The sequence below is a fragment of the Leucopleurus acutus genome (assembly GCF_964270905.1).
Source record: "Leucopleurus acutus genome assembly, chromosome: 16".
In the NCBI taxonomy this organism is placed as follows: Eukaryota; Metazoa; Chordata; class Mammalia; order Artiodactyla; family Delphinidae; genus Leucopleurus; species Leucopleurus acutus.
Genome location: NC_139158.1, coordinates 8,949,152 through 8,969,837, shown reverse-complemented (window position 1 = coordinate 8,969,837; position 20,686 = coordinate 8,949,152). Strand labels below are relative to the sequence as shown.

At 46.1% G+C, this 20,686-nt stretch overlaps 1 protein-coding gene across 1 annotated transcript in view; it reads right to left on the bottom strand.

The window, feature by feature from the left end:
• HIP1 (huntingtin interacting protein 1) overlaps positions 1–20,686 on the bottom strand; it is a gene marked incomplete at its 5' end in the record, with an annotated part of 149,749 nt that overhangs the window by 24,027 nt on the left and 105,036 nt on the right. Inside the window, 9 exon segments of the mRNA XM_082857592.1 lie at positions 81–221; positions 314–389; positions 3,535–3,592; positions 5,562–5,702; positions 9,204–9,265; positions 9,717–9,793; positions 11,871–11,951; positions 19,658–19,714; positions 19,953–20,095. Coding sequence (XP_082713718.1) covers positions 81–221; positions 314–389; positions 3,535–3,592; positions 5,562–5,702; positions 9,204–9,265; positions 9,717–9,793; positions 11,871–11,951; positions 19,658–19,714; positions 19,953–20,095 — 836 coding nt within the window.

Genomic DNA, 20,686 nt, shown 5'->3' with positions numbered 1-20,686 from the left:
GTGGCTGAACTTGTCCCAGGTCCTCCTGCCCTCCCCGGGGGCAACGGGAAGGCCTGAGCTTCCTCCTAAGTGGTCCTCACCTGCTGGGAGGCATCCATGTCCATGAGGTCATCCTTCTCTAAGACTGGCTCGCTGTCGGGGGATGAGGCCTCGGCTGGGATCACCACCACGGGGCTGATGTGCTCTGACAGGGCGGAGGCTCGTAGGAAGTTGGGTGGGTTCTGAAAAGGGAAGACACATCCTCAAACCCTGCCCACCTGCCAGCCTCTAAGACAGCCTCCAGGACTCAGCAGCTCCCTGGGTGTGGCCTTACCTCTGGCAGCTGAGGGATCTGAATGAGCCGCTTGAAGTACTGAAGGTTGCTGGAGCGGTAGAAGAGATCTTTCAACCTAAGGGTGGAGAAAGGCCTGAGGGCTGCTGGGGGCCTTCACCAGCCCCGGGGAGGGGACACCCTGCTTTCCTACTGCCTGCCCAGCCCCCGGGCACAGGCTGCCAAGGAGATGGGCTCCATGGTGCTAGGATGCAATTACGATGCTGCAGGGAGAGATTATTTATAGCCAGTCCTCACTGATTGGGGGAAGAGTAATTCAAACCACAAAATCTTTTGGAAGAGTAGACAGTCCAAAAACTAATTTCTGCATCACCGTAGAATATATGCTGTTGTTTGGCAGATGTATCTTCCTAGCAATGTTTGGCTTAGAGTAATATTAAAATAAATTTCTGAGGATAAACCCACTAATGATACGAAGAGGGAAGGGAACTTAATTACTAAGGTAGACCTCTTTTTAATGAATTCACCTTATTTGAGCGCTATTTGTTATCTCCTCAACTAGACTATAAGCTTCTAGAAGGCAGAGACTGGGCCCTGCTGAGCTAGGTTTAAAATAGTACCGGGCCAGCCATAAAAAGGAACGAAATTGGGTCATTAATAGAGACGTGGATGGACCCAGAGAGTGTCATACAGAGTGAAGTGAGTCAGAAAGAGAAAAGCAAATCTCGTAGATTAACGCATACATGTGGAATCTAGAAAAATGGTATAGATGATCTTCTTTGCAAAGCAGAAACAGAGACATAGACGTAGAGGACAAATGTATGGATACCAAGGGGGAAAGGGGTGGGGAGGGAGGAATTGGGAGACTGGGATCGACACATATACATTATTGATACTATGTATAAAATAGACAATTGATGGGAACATACTGTATGGCACAGGGAACTCTACCTAATGCACTGTGGTAAAATGGGAGGGAAGTCCAAAGGGAGGGGATATCTGTATGGCTGATCATTTTGCTGTGCAGCGGAGGCTAACTTAACGTTGTGAAGCAGCCATACTCCAATTAAAATTAATTAAAAAATAAAAATAAAGTAGTACCAGGCATGGAGGAATTACTCAGCAATATTGGTTGAAGAAAAACCATTTATACTGTGTCCTAATCTTGGATGGATATGGGAATAAACCCCAATTTTTTCTCTTCCTCAAGTCTCCCTTTTGAATCTAAACACTGAAGGCCAACAAAACTGAGGACACCAGACATATTTTCTGAGATATAATAAAAGAGGGTCAGGGATCTCAGCACCCTCTCTCTGCAGCACAGAATTTTCTCCAGCTCAGCCCAATAAACGAAACTCCTGGGGTCTCACGATAACCCTTCAGACCCCAGGGTTAGGACTGTCCCTGTGACATCACTGTTGCTTTCCCCGAATTCGGGGACATTGAGGCCTCAGCCACCGTGTCTGTGGAAGAGAAGGTGAGGCGGCACGCATGGGAAATGCTTTTATAAGCTCAAAAAAATGAAAGGAAACAGAATCACCTGACCACACGTTCCCTGCTTTCTGGGCTGGAGCCAACAGTAATAGGCTCTGCTGCTTTCCTAAGCTACTGGAATTTAACATTCCAGGAAATCAGCCCCAGGGCCTGTCTCCTAGCATTTAATAAGTCATTTATTATAGAATAAACATACGAGGCTTTTCAGACGGAACAAGGAAACGGGGAGGATAGCACAACCCCGAACTTGCCCTCTCTGATTGCTCAGGAACCAGCAAAAGAAGCCTAAGCTTGGGATCCTGGGGGTGGGGGGGCGATGCTTTTCCTGCAGTCAATGGTGAAGCAATTAACAAGGAAAACATCATGCTCATGCTTCCCCCCTCCCCGGCCCCATCCTCCTGTCTCTCCCTCCATTCCGTCCCTTCTTCTTGGGGCATGCTTAATTGAAAGATGAGCTGGACTTGTCATCTCGTCACCAATTTTCTTTCCCAAATGCACCAGAATAATTTCCCCTTTGGTCAGAGAAGCTCTTCCTCTTCTAGACTAGCTGATTAGCTTACTAATTCATTCAAACATGATTGAACGCTATAGGCTTAATTGACTGCTGTGAATCAGGTGCTAGAGGTACAATAATGGACAAGACAGTCAAACAAAAAAAGTCATGCTAAGAACCAGGAAGGAAGTAAACAGGGTGCTGTGATGGAGAATATGAGGGTGGGGTCGGAGGAGCAGAAGGTAGGCAAAAAGACCCCAAATGAGGGGCCAGAGACTGCCTTTGTGTGGAGGTGACTGAAGATGACCTGGATGGAGCTGGCCAGGCTGGGAGGAGAGCATCCTGAGGACAGGGAACAGCACGTGCTAAGCCTCTGAGCGCAGGCTATATTCCGGGAACTGGAAGAGGACCTTACGTGGCTGAAACACTTGGAGAACTGGAGACAAGGTCACAGATGGCAGGCAGGGGCCAGATCATGTAGGGGCCTTGCAGACCACAGAGAGGAGCTTCGAATTGATTCTCAGTGTAATCAGAAGCCATTGAAAGGTTGTAAGCAAGGGATTTATATTTTTACAAGGTCGTTCTAACTGCTGGGTGGGGATAGGATTGCAGAGGGCAGGAGCTGAAATCCAGAGCATCCCGTCCATATCAGAGGGTCCTGGTAGACAGCAATGGAAGTGGAAGAGATGGGATATATGACCAGAGACAAGACCTCTTTGTCAATTATCATCTGAACTTGCTAATAGATTGGACGTGGGGAATGAGGAAAATGGTGAGTTCCGGATCTCTGTCCTAAGTGGATGGTGGGCAGCATTTATTGAGATAGAAGGGAAAGAAAAAGGTTTTTGAAGAAAACCTAGAGTTTAGTTTGAGATGTAAGTTTGGTATAGTGATGTCAAATAGACCACTGGGGATGTGAACCTGGAATCCAGAGGTAAGGTTGGGCTGGAGTTATATCTTTGGGAGTTTCAGCATGTATACGGTATAAAACCATGAGAACTTAGGGAGAAGAAAAACGGAAGAGGATGAAGCCCTGGGAATAAAGCAGGATGACTGAATGAATGAAACTGTCTTTCTCTATGAGATTTATTAGAGAACCGATAGCTTCCCCAGCCATTGGTAGGTTTGCTGCCGTCTTGTTTTCCTTCGCTTTTTAAAGCATTAAAGCAGATACCCTCACCCCTCGATGATTTAAAAGCAAGTGCTTCCTGCATGGATTAATTGACTTTATAGCACTTTTAGATTCGCCTTCCTTTCTCTCACTGAAGCCGCTTACTTTGTGAACTGCTCCATGAAGCGGTCCCGGTGGCCTTGCAGGGTGTCGGCTGGAAGACCTGGAAGAAATTAGAAAAGACTAAGAGGGAATAGGAGGACCAGAGGGCAGGCAAGACACAGCGGGAAGGGACCATCCCTCCTGGGGCTGGGGGCCAGCCCTGCAGGAAGGCATTCTTGACCTAGAGTTGCCCTGGGAAACCAAGAGGGCCCAGTGGGGCCAGCAGGGACTCTGGGGCTACTTATCAGTCAGATCTTTCCTTCTGTTTGCTCCTGGACTGCAAGCCACTCTCGACAGAGCAGGATGGAAGTTACGTCGCTGACTACAGCAGCGGTGACCTGACCCAAGCAGCAGGGTGGACCACGGCAGGCCCCAGAGGGGGGCTCTCTCCGGGGGGCTGTGTGCACTGGGCACACTGGGTGAGGCCCAGCACAGACATGAGTCTGGAGAGATGCAGAGAGCCTGCCAGAGACAGGCAAAGACTGCAGGACTGAGACCCTTGGGTTCAGGGGTACATGGGAACTCTCTGAACTATCTCTGCAACTTTTCTGTAGATCTAAATCTATTCTAAAAGAAAATATTTATTTTCAGAAAAGCATATACTGTATGGAGCATCCCTTTTTCCCTGACCACACAGTTCTCGAAGGTCTTGTGTATTGCTCTGCCTTTAAAGAAGGCCTTTAAACCCAAACACCTGTCTCTTATCACAACTCACCACTTTATAGAAGGAAGTGGGGATGTCCTAGTGCGCAACTGGTTCTGTAGTATCTTAGGAACAAGTTCATCTGTATTCAGAGCTTCTATGCAACTGCCTGCCTTCTTTTCTTGGGATTTAGTCTACCCTCTCTGCTTCCTTCAGACACGCCCTCCTGCTCCAAAACCCTTCTAACCCTTGAACATGGAATTCCAACCTCCCTCCCATGAAACCCTCCTACGTTAATGACAGTGATGCTGCTTCCCTTGTTCTGGTCTAAATAACCAGACTCCTCCTTGTCAGTGACCTGTTCCAGAGTACCCCTTGTCCTAGACTTCCGCAATAAAACCTTGCTAATATCCATTTGCGTCTTGATTTTTCTCGGTTTTCCAGCATCCGTGCACTCTGAATGTGTATACCCTTCACGATGGCCACCTCACAGTGTGACCCAGGGACCACCCACATCAGATTCATCTGGGACACGGTTTAACAATGCAGACCCTGAGGAAGCAGCACCCACACAGATCGTTTTAAATAAGAAGCACAACTAACAAACGTAAGGTAGATAGCTAGTGGGAAGCAGCCGCATGGCAGGCTCGGTGCTTTGTGACCGCCTGGAGGGGTGGGATAGGGAGGGTGGGAGGGAGGGAGACGCAAGAGGGAAGAGATATGGGAACATATGTATATGTATAACTGATTCACTTTGTTATAAAGCAGAAACTAACACACCATTGTAAAGCAATTATACCCCAATAAAGATGTTAAAAATATATATATATATTCCTAAAAAAAAAAAAAAAGAAGCACATAAACGGATAAGAACGTCCACAAGACCAGTAGTTTCCAAAATACATTCCGCGAAACTATCCCAAGGATCTGTGGCTAGGGGAGGTGTGGCCTTCCACTGATTTGAGCAGCCCTGTTTTATATTTTACATTTCTCCACAAAACCCATTTGTACAAAGAGACTGCGTTGATGAACTCTTTGGAAACGGCCGCCTTTGCTCCTGTGGGTCTAGGCCGGGTCTGTCCTCATCTGTGTGGTCTGCAGCACACATGGATGTACATGACACACATGGATGTTGACGTGGTAGAGCTGGAGGTGGAGGGTGAGGACCAACCTGAGTCACGGCTGTGGCAGGCCAGGTGCTTCCCTGAGCACAGCAAGGCTTGGCCCTGCTCTTCTATTCTCAAGACAGCCGGGAGCTCCAGGGCCTTCTGGGTCAGGAGCAGAAAGCCAAGGGCACTGGGGGGAGCTGCTTCCCTCCAGGGACAGCCTCAGGCTGTGAACCTCCTTCCGGCCAGAAGCTTCCAGAGATCAAGCCCCGTATACTCACAGGAGTGGAGTTTGAAGAGAAGTTTGACAGTGTAATCATAGAGGTGGCTGCAGTCCAAGATGACCTGGATCAGCGGGGCTAGGCGGCACTGCCCGGCTGTCGTCACTGACACGGAACGGGACATGTCCAGGGAGTTGAACACTAGGGGACAGAAAGGGGAGAGGCAGCAGAGCTAGGAAATTAGAGGCGACCTTCTCAGATGGGAGAAGGCAGGAGTCTAACACACGAGGACCTATTCTGTGCAATCATGATCTCATGTGATGCATCTAACCCTTTCAACACTCCTATGGGGTAGCTAAGAGTATCCCCATCATACAGGCGAGTAGGTAACTTGAAGGTGGCCACAAAGCCAAGAAGCGGTTTTGCTGAGAGATGGTGACTTAAAGCCAGAGCCCCTGTGGCCAGCGACGGCTAGACCAGGAGCCTGTGGCCCTGGCAGTCAAGATGCTCTGTGTGTCACAAACAGGTGAAATGAACTTGCTCTACTCTGTGCACAGCCCGGCGGGAGGGATTTACGGGGGGAGCATCCCAAATGCCTCCTTCCGGTCTGAGGAGCTTCATGCTTCCTCCCCCACCTCCCTCCCATATGGGCAGGAAGAACACATCCCCTTTTAAGGTTTCTGATTTAATGGGGAGGTGGGCTCTTGTTCAAGGGAAGCCCTCCGTTTTATGGGGAATCAGTATTTCAGGATCAAAAGGGGCTTTTGACAGCCAATTCAGCCCTCTGTCTCAGGCATGAACTTGGTCTCACGGTGATCTTGACCCTGAGAAGCACCCAATCTGGTTGTGCAAGAGAAAACATGTGGGGAAACTATCAAACATTGATCAGAACACGAAGAAATAATTCAGCCTTGGCTTCCTGCTGGCTTGTCACAGGGTTCTTGGAACACCACAAGGGGGGAAATGCAGGAACCCTGGTGGACAATTGGAGGAGAGGCTACAAGGACCCAGGGCAAGGAGCCAGGACGAGGACGAACCATCAGGATCAAGGCTGACGGAGGTCCTTGGAGGAGCCGGTCAACGGAAGTACTGCCCTCCACTCTCCCGGGCTCCAGAGAGCAAGGTGCTCCCACAGACCCCTCCACGTTAACCCCCTGCCCCTTGCCCCTCGCTCCTAAACCAAGCACCTAGATGCCTGACCGTGGACCCTGAGTGCACACCACTGGCCAGGGCTGATTTCCTCCCTGCAGAGGCTGCCCACCGCCTCCGGAGACCCTGCACGTGGCCGGCACCGAAAGACTTTCCCTGCAGTCCCTCAGTGAGTGGGACTACCCCGGAGGAAAGCCCAGAGCCACTGTGTTCGGCCTTCCCTGGCTGTACTAGTCCCCGTTAACAGGCTTAGTCTGTCAAGTGAAAGAAAAAAAAAAAAAAAAAACCCAAACGGTTCTAATTAAAAGGCAGCTTTTCTTCTTGACACAAATTAAAAGCAGCTGTCACTGCGAGGCGGCCATCCCCAAATCTCCTGGCTTCCTTAGGCTCCACGCTGGCAAGGAACTCCAGGCCGCTCCATCTCACGGCCTGCCTGCCGCTTTCCAGGAATGCCCCTTGGCATCTAGTAACATCTAGAGCTGTGTGACCCTGGGCAACTTACTCAACCTCTCTGTGCCTCCAGATGCTTTTCTGTAAGATGCAGATGGTTCTAATAGCACATACCTCTTAAGGGTCTTGTAAGGAGGTCTCGTAAGGATTAAATGAGAATGTCCTATAAAGTTCATGGCAACAGTGCAGTGGTCCTTCCCATTTGCTTTGAGATTGATTAAAATCACCTGGGGAAATTTGAAAACTACTAATGTCTGCCTGCAACTCCTCCATGCCCCCTTCTTTTTTAATTGGTCTGGGGTAGGGTTGGGGCATTAGTGGGGGGGGGGGTTTCAAAAGCCCCCCAGGTGATTCTAATATGCAGCCAGGGTTGAAAACTATTTTCTAGCTCAGCGCTTCTCAAACTGTAGCATGCATCAGAATCCCCCCATAGGATCACTCCAGTAGAATTCTGTGATGATGGAAAGGCTCTGTACGTGTGTCCAATATGCTAGCCACGTGTGGCTGCCGAGTGCCTGCAATGTGGTGAGTGCAATGGAGGCCCTGACTTTTGAATGTTACTTAATCATAATTAATTTAAATAGTCACACGTGGCCAGTGGCAACGCTGTTGGACAGTGCAGACTTGGGGAGTTTGTTAAAACAGATGGCTGGGCCCCACCCGCAGAGATTCTAATTCAGAAGGTCTGGGGTGGGACCCGAGAGTGTGCATTTCTATTACGTTCTCAGGTGATGCCGATGCTGCTGGTCCAGGGACCACACTCTGAGAATAACTGCAAGTGCACCAAATAAATGTTACTTGTAATTGGCCCACGTTTCCCTCAGTTGAAAATGCAGGGCCTCCTTCCGAAGGTTCTGGTCCCGATCTTACAGGGTCACAGACTAGGACTCAGGAGCTGGACAGACTTCTTCTAATACCAGCTCTCTCGATTTCTGTGGCTCACAAGAGGTGACTGAGGATGGGGGGCAGGTGGGGAAACGTGTAGAGGATGCTCTTGATTCCGAATCACTGCTCTCTGGGGGATGAGAAAACCACCGCCATTTAATGATGGAAGAGTTTGTGCGAAGACTTGGGGGAGCTCTCTCTAGAAAACTCTAGCTAATTCTCCCCAGATAATTCCAGAGCATTCAGCTGGATGTCGACAGTATTTTTTAAAAATAAATTTATTTATTTATCTATTTATTTTTGGCTGAGTTGGGTCTTTGTTGCTGCGCGCGGGGGCTACTCTTCGTTGCGGTGCGCGGGCTTCTCATTGCAGTGGCTTCTCTTGTTGGAAGCACAGGCTCTAGAGCGCAGGCTCAGTAGTTGCGGCTCTCTGGCTCTAGAGCACAGGCTCAGTAGTTGTGGCGCATGGGTTTAGTTGCTCTGCGGCATGTGGGATCTTCCTGGACCAGGGCTCGAACCCGTGTCCCCTGCATTGGCAGGCAGATTCGTAACCACTGCACCACCAGGGAAGCCCGTTGACAACATTTTATGAACTCTGTCCACCTGTTGTTTCTTCACTGCTGTTCATGCAGAAAGCAAGCATTCTAAACTTGGTTGTTGAGCACTTGCTATATGCCAGGCATGGGGCTAGAACAGAGGTGAGCAGGCATGGTTCCTGATTTTTGAGGAGGAGCTCAGCATCTATTTCTAATAACCCAAGTGATCAATGCATATGGAAACAGAGCCGGGTATCACGGGATGCTGGGGCAGAAAGGGTGACTGCACAGGCCACCTGGGCAGAAATACACCCTGAGGGCCAGCCCAGCTGAGCAGCACACAAGCCTGGGCCAAAGGACCAGCCAGTGCTGGGGCCACAGTCTAGGGTCTGTCAGAGGCCAGAACTGTCTTTGGACTCTTGGAGGCCTGGGCTTAGCGGGGAGGCCAGCAGGGTGGGGATCGCAGTCTTTCCACTCACGTGAAAATGCCCTTGGGCTTCAGCCCCTCCTTGCACCAGGGCCAAGAGAACAGACACAGTGTGGGCAGCTCCATCTCCCTGGCCCTAAACTGCACAACTTGTATGGAGACGGAGGCTAGGCCAGCTGGTCCAAGCAGGGAACCAGGCTGGGGGTTAGGTGAATGCCCAGGAAAGCCTGGGCCAGACGGGAGGGAGAGACTCACCAGTTTGGAAGAGGTTAAGTTCACACTCCAGGTAGTCGAACATTTCCACTGTCAGCTGGAAACTGGACCCAAGAGGAAAGAGAGCTTATACTCCACGGCCCGAGGCCAGTGTTCCACCTGTCCCGGCCCCCAAGCCCTGTACTGCCGCCAATGTACACGTGCACACACAGACACACACACACACACACACACACCAGCTTCAATTCTTAGCCCCGACCTAAGTGGGTATTAAGGCCACTGGAAGATCAAGCAGGGCGAATTCAACAGTGAAAGCAGCAAAGAAAAAGGGCAGAGGGGCACAGAGAAGGGAGGCCTGGAGTGGGAGGCGCCCTGGAAGGGCTCTTGAGGAGGCGCCAGGAGTAAGTGGCCCCAAGGTCAAGTCACTCAGGGGCTTTAGTCCCCACCCCAGCCACTGCCCTTGCCCTCAGGCCCTCTGTGACCCTAACCGGAAGTGACAGCATCTACCCAAGCTTTCTCTCTCATCGAGTCCAGAATGTGAGGACAGCCACTTACAAGTTGTTAACATCACTCTCTCCGGCCTCGTCCAGCTGCCGGTCACTCATCTGAAGGTTGCCTGGGAACCTAGGATTCTGGAAGGGAGGCAGAGGAAGTCAGAACAGGGCACCTCAAGAGCTCTCTATACAGACCAACTAAGCCGACATCAAGCAAGCCAGCCCCGCTGAGCTCGGGCTGCAGCAGGTGGATTCTGCTTGGTACAGGTGCCTGCATGCTCCCTGGGGAGGTGTGGCAGTGCTCACAGCCTCACACACGCACACACAGGTCCTGTGATTGGTTCATGGCAAAGAACACCCACCGTCCATCATCATAGGGGAAGGCTTCATCCCAACCCTGGGACCCGGGGGAGGGCCCCTCGCTCACATCCTGTGCCATGGACATCTTCTCTGTGGTGCAATGACACCGAGCGTGTGAGAGCGGTCGGTCTTCAACTTGACACCCACACCATGCAGGCAGTGCAGCCTTTGCTTATTTCCAATCTGTTCTGAATACTCTCCAGGCTTCCCACTGCCCTCTGGCCATCTCCTGAAGCGGCTATTGTGAGCTCAGGGCAGGCAAACCCATTCTCACATTAACTTTAGCAAAACATAATCAGTAAAATAAACTTGAAGGCTGGAAAATATTACATCAAGCACCCGCACAGTCAGGGGAAGTTACGTGGGCTCATCAGCTGTCGAGCATCTGTATCCTGCTCTCTTCCTCGGTGTGGTCTGTCTGGAGCGGGTGGAGCACAGGGCAGTGGGGCAGGTGGAGGGGAGCACAGAGAGACAGGTGGCCAGTCCACCAAGGGGGCTCTAAATGCCAGTGTGAGTTCTTCAGGCTCTGAAGAAAGAAATCCTCCATGCCGGCACCTCCCTCTCTGGCTGTAACACCCGGCGCTCTGCCTTGCAGCCCCTTCCTGCCCTCAGGCCCACCACCCCTGCTCATCTGCCTCAGAGACTCAGGCCGGTGCCTTTTTCCTTCTGGTCGCATTTACTTCCTCACTCAGTCTGGACATTATGATGACCTGGTCCTCTTCTCCATTTCCACCGCCAGCTCCCTAATTCTGGCCATTTTCCCTCCCACCTGGCATGCCATTCTTCCTTACCTCCTATGTGCCTCATACCCACCCTTCAAGGACCACCTCAAGACCCACTTCCTTCATTCTGCCCTTTAGGATGCCATATCCCTCCATCATTTCAAAACATCCCTGGCACTTTTCTGCAGGCACACATACCTGCCCGGCACTATTACACAGCTACTGCAAGTGTATAAGCTTCTCTCTCCGACAGATCTGTAAACGCCTAAAGAGTAGACCCTCTTTTCTTAATCTTATATGCCACTTGGCACACAGTTTTACATGCATTAAGTGTGTAAGAAATACCAGCTAGGGCTTCCCCGGTGGCGCAGGGGTTAAGAATCCACCTGCCAGTGCAGGGGACATGGGTTCAAGCCCTGGTCCGGGAAGATCCCATGTGCCGCAGAGAAACTAAGCCCGCGCGCCGTAACTACTGAGCCTGTGCTCTAAAGCCCGCGAGCCACAACTACTGAAGCCCGCGCTCCTAGAGCCCGTGCTCCGCAACAGAAGAAGCCACCGCAATGAGAAGCCTGCGCGCTGCAACGAAGAGTAGGCCCTGCTCGCCACAATTAGAGAAAGCCTGCGTGCAGCAAAGAAGACCCAACGCGGCCAAAGATAAATACTAATAAATAAAATAAATATAAAAAAATCTTATATAAAAAAAAGAAATATCAGCTAAAGTCATATCTTGATTAGAAGGTCCTATGTGGAAACTTACTATATAAACGGAAGGCGTTGTTTCTATTAACAGTCAAGTCAGTGCTTCTGAAGTATTTTTATAAGGCCACCTGGTGGATCGGGTTCCTCTTTCTATTTGCAAAATGGGGAACAAAAGGTGCAGAAGACCTGGGCCAAAATCCCAGGCCCCTTGTCACATCCCAGGGGCCTGACTGCAGTTACTCTATAAAATGTTTCCTCTTACATAGCTGGGATATGGTGTGAACACTCCCTAAGAAGCCAGGCTGTCTCATTACCTGGAAAACCTGACAATTAAGCCCAGCCAGGTGTGAGGGGACAGGGCGGGGAGGTGGGGGAAGCAGGGGCGGGGGGAGTGCATGGCTGGCAGTGGCAGCAGGATTGTCGCAAAGACTCACTTTGGTGTGGTACTCCATCTTCGTTCTCAGCAGTTTGAGGTAGATGCTGCAAAGCTGCCCATACCCCTCACTCAGGTGGCCCTTTCAGGATGAGGAAAGAAAGCGGGGTGTCAACACGAAGAACATTGGTTTGAAGGATCTACAGCCAGGATTTCTTTTTGAAAGAATATATATTTTTTGTGAGTATGAAAATAACATACATCCAGTGTTGAAAATTTGGAAAACGTAAAAAAGTACATATGCAAACAAATCAGCCTTAACCGAACCACCAGATAGAATCATATATACACTATTGATACTATGTATAAAACAGATAACTAATGAGAACCTACTATATAGCACAGGGAACTCCACTCAGTGCTCTGTGGTGACCTAAGTGGGAAAGAAATCCGAAAAAGAGGGGATGCATGTATACATATTGCTGATTCACTTTACTGTACAGTAGAAACTAACACAATACTGTAAAGCAACTATACTCCAACAAAAATTAAAAAAAAGAACTACAATGAGATACCACCTCACATCTATTAGGCAAGCTAATACCAAAAAAAAAAAAGTGCTGGGGAGGATGTGGAGAAATTGGTACCCTTGGACACTGTTAGTGGGGATGTAAAATGGTACAGCAACTGTGGAAAACAGTATGGCAGCTCCTCAAAAAACTACAAATAGAATTACCATGTGATCCTGAAATTCCATCTCTCAGTATATACTCAAATGAATTGAAAGAAGGATCTTGAAAATATTTGCACACCCATGTGCATAGAAGCATTATTTACAAGAGCTAAAACATGGAGGCAACTAAAGTGTCCATCGACAGATGAATGAATAAACAGAATGTGATATACTCATACAACGGAATATTATTCAGTCTTAAAAAGGAAATTCTGACACGTACTACAACATGAATGAATCTTGAGTACATTATGTTAAGTGAAATAATCCAGTCACAAAAGGACAAATCGTGTATGATTCCATTTATATGAGGTACTTAGATTAGTAAAAAATCTTGAGACAGAAAGTAAAACGGTGGTTTCTAGGGGCTGGAGGTGGGGAGGGGAATGGGGAGTTATTGTTTAATGGATATAGATTTCCAGTTTTACAAGATGAAAAATTTCAGAGATGGATGGCGCGATGACTATACAACAATATGAACGTACTTAATAACACTCAACTGTACACTTAAGAAATGGTTAAGGTAGTAAATGTCATGTTATGTGTATTTTACCACAATAAAAATTTGGAAAAATTTTAAAAAAATGTTGATATACATTGAAAAACGAAATTAGAAAGAACATTTGGAAAATGGAAAAAAGTACATATGCAAACAAATCACCCTTAACCTAACCACCAGATACAATCATGGCTAACATTTTGGGGTTCACAATGTTATTTTTTCAATTTAAACAGAGTTAATTTTTTAGGGGAGTTTTAGGGTCACAGCGAAATGGAACAGAAAGTACAGATTCCCCATGTCCCCCCTGTCCCCACACATATACAGCCTCTTCCACTGTTAACATCCCTCACCAGAGTGGGACATTTGTTATAATTGGTGAACCTGACGCATTGTTATCATCCAAAGTGAAGTTTACATTAGGGTTCACTCTTGGTGCTGTACATCCTATGGGTTTTGACAAATGTATAATGACATGGATTTACCATTATCGTATCATACAGAGTAGTTTCACTGCCCTAGAAATCCTCTGTGCTCCACCTTTATTTTAAAAGATAAAATGGGATCAATATGGTTTTTTTCACTTAATATACTGCAATTTTTTCCATCTTATTGAATTTTCTTCTGTATCGTTATTTTTCGTGACTACCCAGTACATTATAAGTCTGTACTGTAATTTACCAGACCAGCTCCCTACTGTTGTGTGTTTTAATTGTAGACAAGTTTTTCTATGTAAACTATGTTTCGATGAACATTCTTACAGTATCATCTTGTGTACAAACATCCTTTGGGTAAATTCTGGACGATGTTTCTCATTTAAGAACCTTAAGTCTCCCATCCTTAGTAATCACAGTCTGACTATGGGCGATCTCCTTCCTTTTGTCTCTCTATCTAAACACAGGAGAACAAACACCTCCTCCAGATGGATTTCAACAGACTAAGAGCATCTATGGTATTATACCTGGGACGGGGGTTTGAAATGGGACTAAACCCAGCTGGTAAAGAAGAAGCCTTCCCATGGAGTCTGCCCATGCAGTCATGTCCTAGGTGCCCGGGCAGAAGCTAGGCTTAGCAGAGTGATGCTGGCAACTCCCCATTATATACAAAAGACAAGGGAAATGGGGCACAAAGAACCTTAAACTGAATAACTGTGGCTCCCACGTGAGTCTTGACTTCTACATTTTCTTCCAAGTGCATCTACTTCCTCTAGCGTAGAGGAATCCTTTGAAAGGGCCTCAAGGGGCACCAAAGAGAGTTGAGTAATCAAAGGAGTTTAAAAACATCAATGCCATAGATGACTGTATTTCATAATGTATTAATTTTCTATGAAAATTCATATTTTATGATATACTTGTTCATTATAGAAAAATCAGAAAGTAGTGAGAAGTAGAAAAAGCAAAAATATGCTCATCATCAAAGACAACTATACTTCATGTGAAAATGTATGAGGATCAAGAAGGTGGGGACCTCCCTGGTGGTGCAGTGGTTAAGAATTCGCCTCCTAATGCAGGGTACGTGGGTTAGACCCCTGCTCAGGGAACTAGATCCCACATGCATGCTGCAACTAGGAGTTCCCATGCCACAACTAAGGAGCCCGCTGGCTGCAACTAAGGAGCCCACCAGCCACAGCTAAGACCCAGCACAACCAAAAATAAATAAATAAAAAAATTTTAAATGGATTATATTTTAAAAAAAGTAAAAGGTGAATGGATCAAAGACTTAAATGTAAAATGCAAAACTATAAAACTCCTAGAAGATCACAAAGGAGAAAACCTGGATGACCTTGAGTATGGTGATAACTCTAGATACAACACCAAAGGCACAATCCATGAAAGAAATAATTGATAAGCTGGGCTTCATTAAAATTAAAAACTTCTACTCTGGGACTTCCCTGGTGGCGCAGTGGTTAAGAATCCGCCTGCCAATGCAGGGGACATGGGTTCGAGCCCTGGTCCAGGAAGATCCCACATGTTGCAGAGCAACTAAGCCCATGAGCCACAACTACTGAGCCCACACACTGCAACTACTGAAGCCTGCGTGCTCTAGCGCCCGTGCTCTGCAACAAGAGAAGCCACAGCAGTGAGTAGCCCGCGCAACACAGAGTAGCCCCCACTCGCCGCAACTGGAGAAAGCCCGTGTGCAGCAACTAAGACCCAACATAGCAAAAACAAACAAACAAACAAAAACTTCTACTCTGCAAAAGCCATTGTCAAGAGAATGAGAAGATAAGCCACAGACTGGGAGAAAATATTTGCAAAAGACATATCTGATAAAGGACAGTTATCTAAAACATATAAATATACTCCTAAAACTCAACAATAAGAAAACAAACAATCCAGCTAAAAAATGGGCCTAAGACCTTAACAGAAACCTTATGAAAGAAGATGTTTAGATGGTCAATAAGCATATGAAAAGATGCTCCACATCCTATGTCAACAGGGAAATGCAAATTAAAACAATGAAATACCACTACATACCTATTAGAATGGCCGAAATCCAGAACACTGACAACACCAAATACTGATGAGGATGCAGAGCAACAGGAACTCTCATTCACTGCTGGCGGGAATGCAAAGTGATACGGCCACTTTGGAAAATAGTTTGGTAGTTTCTTACAAAACTAAACATACTATTACCATATGATTCAACTATGGAGCTCCTTGGTTTTCACCCAAAGGAGTTGAAAACTTAAGTCCACACAAAAACCTGCACATGGATGTTTGTAGCAGCTTTACTCATAATTACCAAAATTTGGAAGCAACCAGGATGACCTCCAGTAGGTGAATGGATACATAAACTGTGATGCATCCAAACAGTGGAATATTACTGAGCAGTAAAAAGAAATGAGCTATCAAGCCATGAAAAGACATGGAGGAAACTTAATTGAATATTACTACGTTGAAAGAAGCCAGTCTGAAAAGACTACATACTATATGATTCCAACTATATGACATCTGGGAAAGGTAAAACTATGGAGACTATAAAAAGATCAGTGGTTGCCAAGAGTTGGGGGGGGTGGGGGGGGGAGTGAGTAGGGGTGGGGTGGGATGAACAGGTAGAGCAAAGAGGATTTTTAAGTCGGTGAAAATATTCTGTATGACGGATACATCTGTCCAAACCCACAGAATGTACAACACCACAAGTGAACTGTAATATAAACTATGGACTTTGGTAATTGTGATGGATGTGTCAGTAGGTTCATCCATTAGGCAAGGCTATGCGTGTTTGGGGGCAGGGCAGGTATGTGGAAACTCTGTACTTTCCACTCAATTGTTCAGTGAACGTAAAACTGCTCTTAAAAAAAATAAGATCTTAATTTAAAAAAAAAAGTAAAAGAAGTTTCTAACTTCAGAAACTCTTAGTCAAATGGAAGAGACAGACTACATAGGAAAAAAGACCTAAAAGAATTCTATTTTGGATAACAAGGCAGGCAGGCTAGGTAACTGGGTTGACTTTCCTACTGAAAACTACTAACAATATTGAGTGGAATATTAAAAATGCTTTGAAGGCATTAATGAACTTGCAAGAGAGTAAGAAATCCTCAGGCCAGGAACTGAGTAATTCAGATATTCAGAGAGCAAATGACTTGATGGGTTCAGGGAATGGTGGGGAGGGGGCACTTTGCCACACCAAGTGAACCTGAGTTTTGGTTTTCTGGGCCTTAAGGCCCAGGTGGTAAACAGGAGGCAGGGCTCTCACCTGCCCAACTTGAGGAGTCCAGTGGAAGAGCCAAAAGACTTCCTCCTCCGTGCAGGGGAATTAAGGGTAAATTGGAAATAACACACATGTACTCCTGCACTGAAGGAGTCCCCCCTGAGGACTGCAAAGAAAATCTACTGCCTTAAACCACTGTTGTGATCAGAGGATGGAAAAAACTACTGCTGAGAATTGGACCCGTGAGCCAGTCCTCAAGGGGATCTGCTCAGAATTCACATAACTTTTAAGCTGAGAATTTAATTTAGAGTGATCTTAATGGATGCAAGTGCCAATTCCCTCTGGAGGAAGCTGCCTTTGTTAGAATTCAAAGAATTCCCACCAAAAAAATCTCCAGGAAAATGAGCAGCTCACAGTAGAAAAGTAACTAAATACAAAAAGAAACTACATAGCAGGAGCAAAATTCATCAAAACAACAGATGGCAGAAACAGACCTCTAAGGGCTTTAGATACTAGAATTATAAAAAGTGATATATAAAACCACTATATTTAACAAGCCTAAAAAAAATTAGAGACTTTTAAAATATATGCAGGGCACAATAAATTATAAAGAATGCCAAGCAGATTAGAAAAAACCAAACCAAACCAAACCTAAAATTCCAAGAAATGAGAATGATACTAAAATTGAAAACCTTATGGAGAGGTTTAGCAACAGATTAGACCCAGCTGAAGAGGGAATGAGTGAACTGAAAGCTAGATTTACTGAAATTATCCAGAATGCAGTATAGAGACAAAGAAACAGGTAGAAAAAAATCAAATAGTGGTTTAAAGACATGGGGAATAGAGTGAGAAAGTCTAAAATACTGCTAACCAAAGTCTCAGAGGAAAACAAAGAATGAAGCAAATCAATATTTAGAGACAATGAGAATTTTTTTGTAACTGATATAATATAATAATCTACAGATTTAAAAAGTCCAAAGAATCTAGAATAAATTCACACCTAGATAAATACTAAGAACTTAAAAACAGAGAAACAAACACAGATTAGCTTCAAAGAAGCAATGGTAAGTCTGACAGCAGACTTCATAAAAATGATGGAAGCCAGAAGTCGGTGGAAGGACATCTTGACTAATATCTTCCATGTGCTGAAAGAAAAGAACTATTATCCCAGAATTCTAAAGTCAGAGAAAATATCTTCCATGAATGAGGGTGAAATAAAGACATTCTCCATCAGGTAAAAGTGGTTGTTTGCCACCAGCAGACTCTCACTAAAGGAAGTTCTAAAGGAAATAACTCAGGCAGAAAGAAAGAGATCCCAAATGGATGGCCTGAGATGTAAGAGGAAATGAAGAGTGCAGAATAAGACAATTAAAATAAAATATCTTCTAGGGTCTAAAAGAAACAAAAATTAAAATGCATGACAACAACATACAAGGGAGTGAATGGGGTTAAAATATTCTAAGGTCTTTGTGCTATACTGGAAACAGATATGATATCTAGACATTGATATGAATTTTAGACACTGATAACGTAAGCATGCACTTTGTAATTATTAGATAACATTATCAAAAAATTAAAAAAAACCAAAACCTCTGCTTTTATTTTTTATCTTCCCACTAGTAGTGAGGGGGAAACTGAATGAGAAAGAAAATACCCAATCAATCCAAAAGAAGGCAAAAATGAGAGAAATAGAAGCAGAACAGATGGGACAAATAGCATAAAATAAGATGGGAGATATAAATCTAAACATGTTATGAATTATAATAAATGTAAACAGAGTAAGTGTCCAGTTGACAAAGACTGCCATCTTGAATTTTAAAAAAAATCCAACTAAATGCTATTGACAAGTATATTTCTAAGACAAAAGAATATAGAAAAGTCAATCAGTCAATCACTGTGCTGTACATCTGAAACTAATATAGTATTATAAATCAACTATACTTCAATTTTAAACAAAAACTGACCATGAGCTAGCTCACACAGCAAGTCTCAAAAATACTTCGAAAATCAGTATCATATTGATTCTCTGGCCACAGTGCAATAAATATATATGTAAAAAATATTAAAAAGAATATAGAAAAGTAAAAGGATGAAAAAAGATATACCAGATAAATTCTAGCAAAAAAAGGAAAAAGAACTAAGCTTTCCATGTTACAGAAATGTAATAGAAAGCTCTCTAGCATACAGTTGGAAGTTTTGGGGACAAACCTCTGCTTTGTTTAGGTTAACTAGTCTTGTGACATAGGAAAAGCTGCTTCCCTCTCTGGGCCTGTATTTCTCATCTATAATGGGTAGATTGGACAACATAATTGCTAACATTTTGTGAGCGCAGACAGACACAGGTAAGAATTTGAAGGAAAGGGCTAACAGTAGTTCTTAACCAGTGGGGCAACATGACACATCAGAATCACCTGGGGAGATTCTTCAAAAGGCAAATTACCTCCTGTCCATACACATACTCCTTGAATCTAGAGGGATTCCGGTATGTGTACAAAACCACTCTTTTCAATGTATTCTGATATTGCCACCTACCTCCTCCCTCTTCCTAAGGCACTGAGAATCCCTAGATAGGAAAGAAAAACCACTGGCATTAAGGACTGGGAATGCCAGTTCTCAATGTACTGTGACCCCAATGGGACCACTAGAAGGAAAGAAGTAGGACCTGTGACAGTGTCACTGCCGAAGGATCCCAATGCCCAGAGAGCACTATGACATGAACTTCCATCGGCAGGAGAAGCTCCCAAGCCCTAGAACTTCCCTACAGCTTCCAGGGACCCCAGGTAAGACTGTGGATATCATGGTTCCATTTGGGGGCATCTCTGACTACCTCCCTGACGTTCATGAGAGAAATGCTAAACAAGCTGAAAGAGATGAATTTGCTCCATTCCACAGTCCTTGTTCTGTGGCCTCTGGGAAAGGATAAGGTGGCACAGGTGGCCCCTGGGTGCGTGTCCAAACTCACCCACATCCTGCTCATGTCACTCAATTCGTTTTTGTATCTCAGAGAGTCCTTCAGGACCTGGAGAGAGAAGGAGAGGAGACAGAGGATGGTGAAACATGGGTCTGGGGTGGAGGAGAGAGGGTGATGGGAGAGAGACGAAGCCGTCTATGAAATTGGTACCCAAGAGGCCAGGAGATGGGGGCAGCTGCCATCCCCTGTGCGAGAGTGGACAGTGGCTCTTGTGGCTCAGGCAACTGCACTTTCCCCACATGGGTCCCTGGATCCCTGCCCATCCGCTACAGCCCCAGGAACTCACGTTTGGGTGTCCATCCCGGAGGAGTTTGTGGAACACGTGGCAGAACTTCCAGCAGAGCACAGCGTTGCTGGAGAGAGGCAGCCGGTTGACAACAGACCAAAAGGTCTGCGCCCCCTTTTCATGGTGGGTGCCCAGTATGCACGGTGAGGGAAGGTCATGGAAAACAAAGGCAACCAACCCTGGGATGAAGCCTCTAAAGGCCACGGCGGGGGCTGTGTGTTGTTCATGGCGCCTGGCACTACCCATCACAGGACACCGCTTATAATGAAGGCATCACAGATCTGTACAAGTATCCTGGCAGTTTTTTGGCAGATGGCAAAAAAGTGCTTCCTTCTAATAAAATCCATTTTATTAGATGATTTCCAAAGAGACAGCCATGTCTTTTGGGAGGGGTGTCTTTTCCTAACTTGCACAAGTGCATTCTGGGCCAGCAGTGGCTCTGGTTGGCCTTTAGTGGGAAGATGCTTTGGTTGGAATTAGGGCTTTGCTGTGGGAAGACAGACTCTGCCCTTCCTCTAGGTTTGCCGAGTTTGTGGTAGGGCCTTTGTGGGGAGGTGGGTGGAGGGTGTGGTGTGTGTGTATAATTACACTAACATTTTAACAACACAATACAGCCTCTCAAAATTCTTTCTTATGCACTATTCCAAAGCAAGGGTGTGCTTCAGCTCTTCAAGTGCCCTGGCCCCTGCTGGGGACCCTACCCCCTGGCTACTGACACCCTTGGCTTCTCTTCC